This window comes from Penaeus monodon, chromosome 15 (assembly GCF_015228065.2).
Source record: "Penaeus monodon isolate SGIC_2016 chromosome 15, NSTDA_Pmon_1, whole genome shotgun sequence".
Lineage (NCBI taxonomy): Eukaryota > Metazoa > Arthropoda > Malacostraca > Decapoda > Penaeidae > Penaeus > Penaeus monodon.
The window spans coordinates 31,564,578-31,567,119 of NC_051400.1; the positions used below are offsets into that span (position 1 = coordinate 31,564,578).

The following is a 2,542-nucleotide window of genomic DNA, read 5'->3' on the forward strand; positions in this document are numbered from 1 at the left end:
AGGAAATTTTTCAAAAAGTATTTCTTTTCTCAAAATATACAATACTAAGGATAATATATCAACCTCAATCTGCTTTCTCCTCTCCACAACTTCAATCGCAATTTCTTCGTTTCGGATTTTCTGTTGTGTCTTTGCTGCCTGGAGTTCATATGCCAGCTGTGCCTCAGCTTTCTGAAAAAAAAACGTCATTATATGAAAATAAATTGATATGAAAATTAAATAATGCAGAAGAGCAATAAATATCATTGCAAACAAATTCTAAAGGGATACTTTTATTCAGGAACATGACATGAGTGTCTTATAACTAACCATGCCAGCCACAAGATGTGGGTTAATTGTCCTTTTCATCATTATATTATTTATTCTATTTATTAGTTTCTCCTTTTTTATCTAACATAATAATGCAACACACAATTTGGCATCTGTTTGCACATACGTAATGAAGTACTACTCTCTGAAATAGTAACTAAACTCTAAGTTGCCAAAAGTTGCTGTCACAGAAGTGAGGAAGGAAAAAGGACAGTCAATAGCATTTCATGAGCAATGACAGTGAAGGCCCAGTACTTCTGATATAATATATTTTCAATTGATTTGCATGATAAATCTTAACCCCTTCATACAGAGTAAAAAATTAGGAAACATCTGACAAAGCTGGGGTACATTAGCAAGTGCATTCCTCTCCTGGACGACATCCAGCTCATGGTTAGAGGTGCAAGCTTTCATTCTGGCAGAGAAGATATGGTCTCATGATGTAATTAAGCATTATCCATCTCAGATTTTTCACCATGACATCATTCAATATCACCCATTGCAAAGGAGTTTTTTATTACCAAGTGTCATAAAATAAATGAGAGCATTCTCTAGTAAAAATATTATAGCTAAGAAACACTGGTAAATTTGGCAGATACATAAAGATGATATAGAAATCTTCAAACATAACAGATTTAACATAGTAAGAAAACCCAATTCCTCAGATTATTTTTAATCATATAACCTTTGAGTAGGTTTACTCTAAAACCCAACTTACCGCAGTATTGATCTCACGGTCAAACTGAGCCTTCTGCAACTTGTACAGTCGAGCGTTGTCTTCAATCTTGGTGTCTGTGTTATACTTCACATCCATAGCAGCTTTCTCTGCTTCAGCTTCCTACAATTGTAAACAGACATGTTATCTTTCTGACCATGTTTAACTAAGCAACACTGATATAACTGGCAAAACTCATCACCTTTTACAGATTTTACGATTTCTATCCATTCAGAAATAGTAAAATTTCTACAATACAAATATAATAGTATAAAATTCAATCTCCTTATTTTTATAAATCCCTACTACACACATGATTTAAAACAATTAGTCTGAAAAGAATAAAAGTTAAATAAATCCTCAAGTTACTCTAAAACTCTATCAGGCATATCATACCCTAATTCCTGCATCTCTGTTTGCCTGAGCCACACCGATGTCAGCATCCCTCTTTACTGCAGCTGTCTGGGACTTGCCCAATGATGCCAAGTAATCAACACGATCATACACATCCTGTAAGGGAAATAAACATTAATGCCATTCTCTAAAATCAAGTAAAATAACCATTCTAGTATATTCAACAATGATCACCAGAAAAATTATCAATATAATGGCTACATCATTTCACAATACAAGAAATTTATAAGTATAGTTAAATCCAATATCTGTTTTCATATCACATTAAGAAAAAATAATTGTTATCAGATGTTATTCTTACTACGAAAAGACACACATCCAATTTTTAGGATATGAACTTTAAACTGTGGGTGCTGACTTACCTTGATGGTAAAGGACAGAATCTCAATACCCATTCTTCCAACATCCATTCCAGCCACTTCTCTCACAAGGGATGCAAACTGGTCTCGGTCACGGTACACCTCTTCTACCGTCAGTGTGGCTGTGGACAAAACTCAAGTGTTAATGGAGAGTAGAAGAGAAGAATATGAATTCAATATATTAAAACATGAACAGACTTACTTGTTGACAGGAAGTGCAACTGGCATATGGACAACAGAATAAAAAACTTTTGAACTATCTTATAGGGATTGTTGCATTAAACTGGACTGAAATTTTCAAACATGGATTAACCAGCCTATATTAATCTATTAGGCATAAGCATTATATCAGTTCAACTGATATATAGAACAGTTTACATCCTCACTATTTTAGTAAAGAAAGGGGAATTTCTGATTTTTACATGTTCTACACATACGTGTAGAATACAAATGTGTAGAACATGCATAAATCAAAATTCTCAAATATGGCAATAAATAATGCAGCTAAAGTTGGTACATTTCACACTGACAAAGTGAAACAAACTCAAAAAAATATCTAAAAGATCTTGGTCCTTGTTTAGTACATATTTTCCAGTCTTGGATAACATTTGACATTTCCAAATGTAAAGTACAATAAACAAAACCCCTTCATTTCTTTTGTGAAAGAAACAGAGGATGTTTACTGTATGTGATAGTACTTTTCTTTTTACTAATTATCCTAACTAAGCTACTTTACTACTGCTTG

At 33.2% G+C, this 2,542-nt stretch overlaps 1 protein-coding gene across 1 annotated transcript in view; it reads right to left on the reverse strand.

Moving 5' to 3' along the window:
* Window positions 1–63: 63 nt before the first annotated feature.
* The window catches only part of LOC119581942 (flotillin-2-like), a gene marked incomplete at its 3' end in the record, with an annotated part of 34,008 nt that continues 31,529 nt past the window's right edge, over window positions 64–2,542 (reverse strand). The window contains 4 exon segments of the mRNA XM_037930113.1: window positions 64–171; window positions 1,028–1,147; window positions 1,421–1,534; window positions 1,801–1,919. Coding sequence (XP_037786041.1) covers window positions 64–171; window positions 1,028–1,147; window positions 1,421–1,534; window positions 1,801–1,919 — 461 coding nt within the window.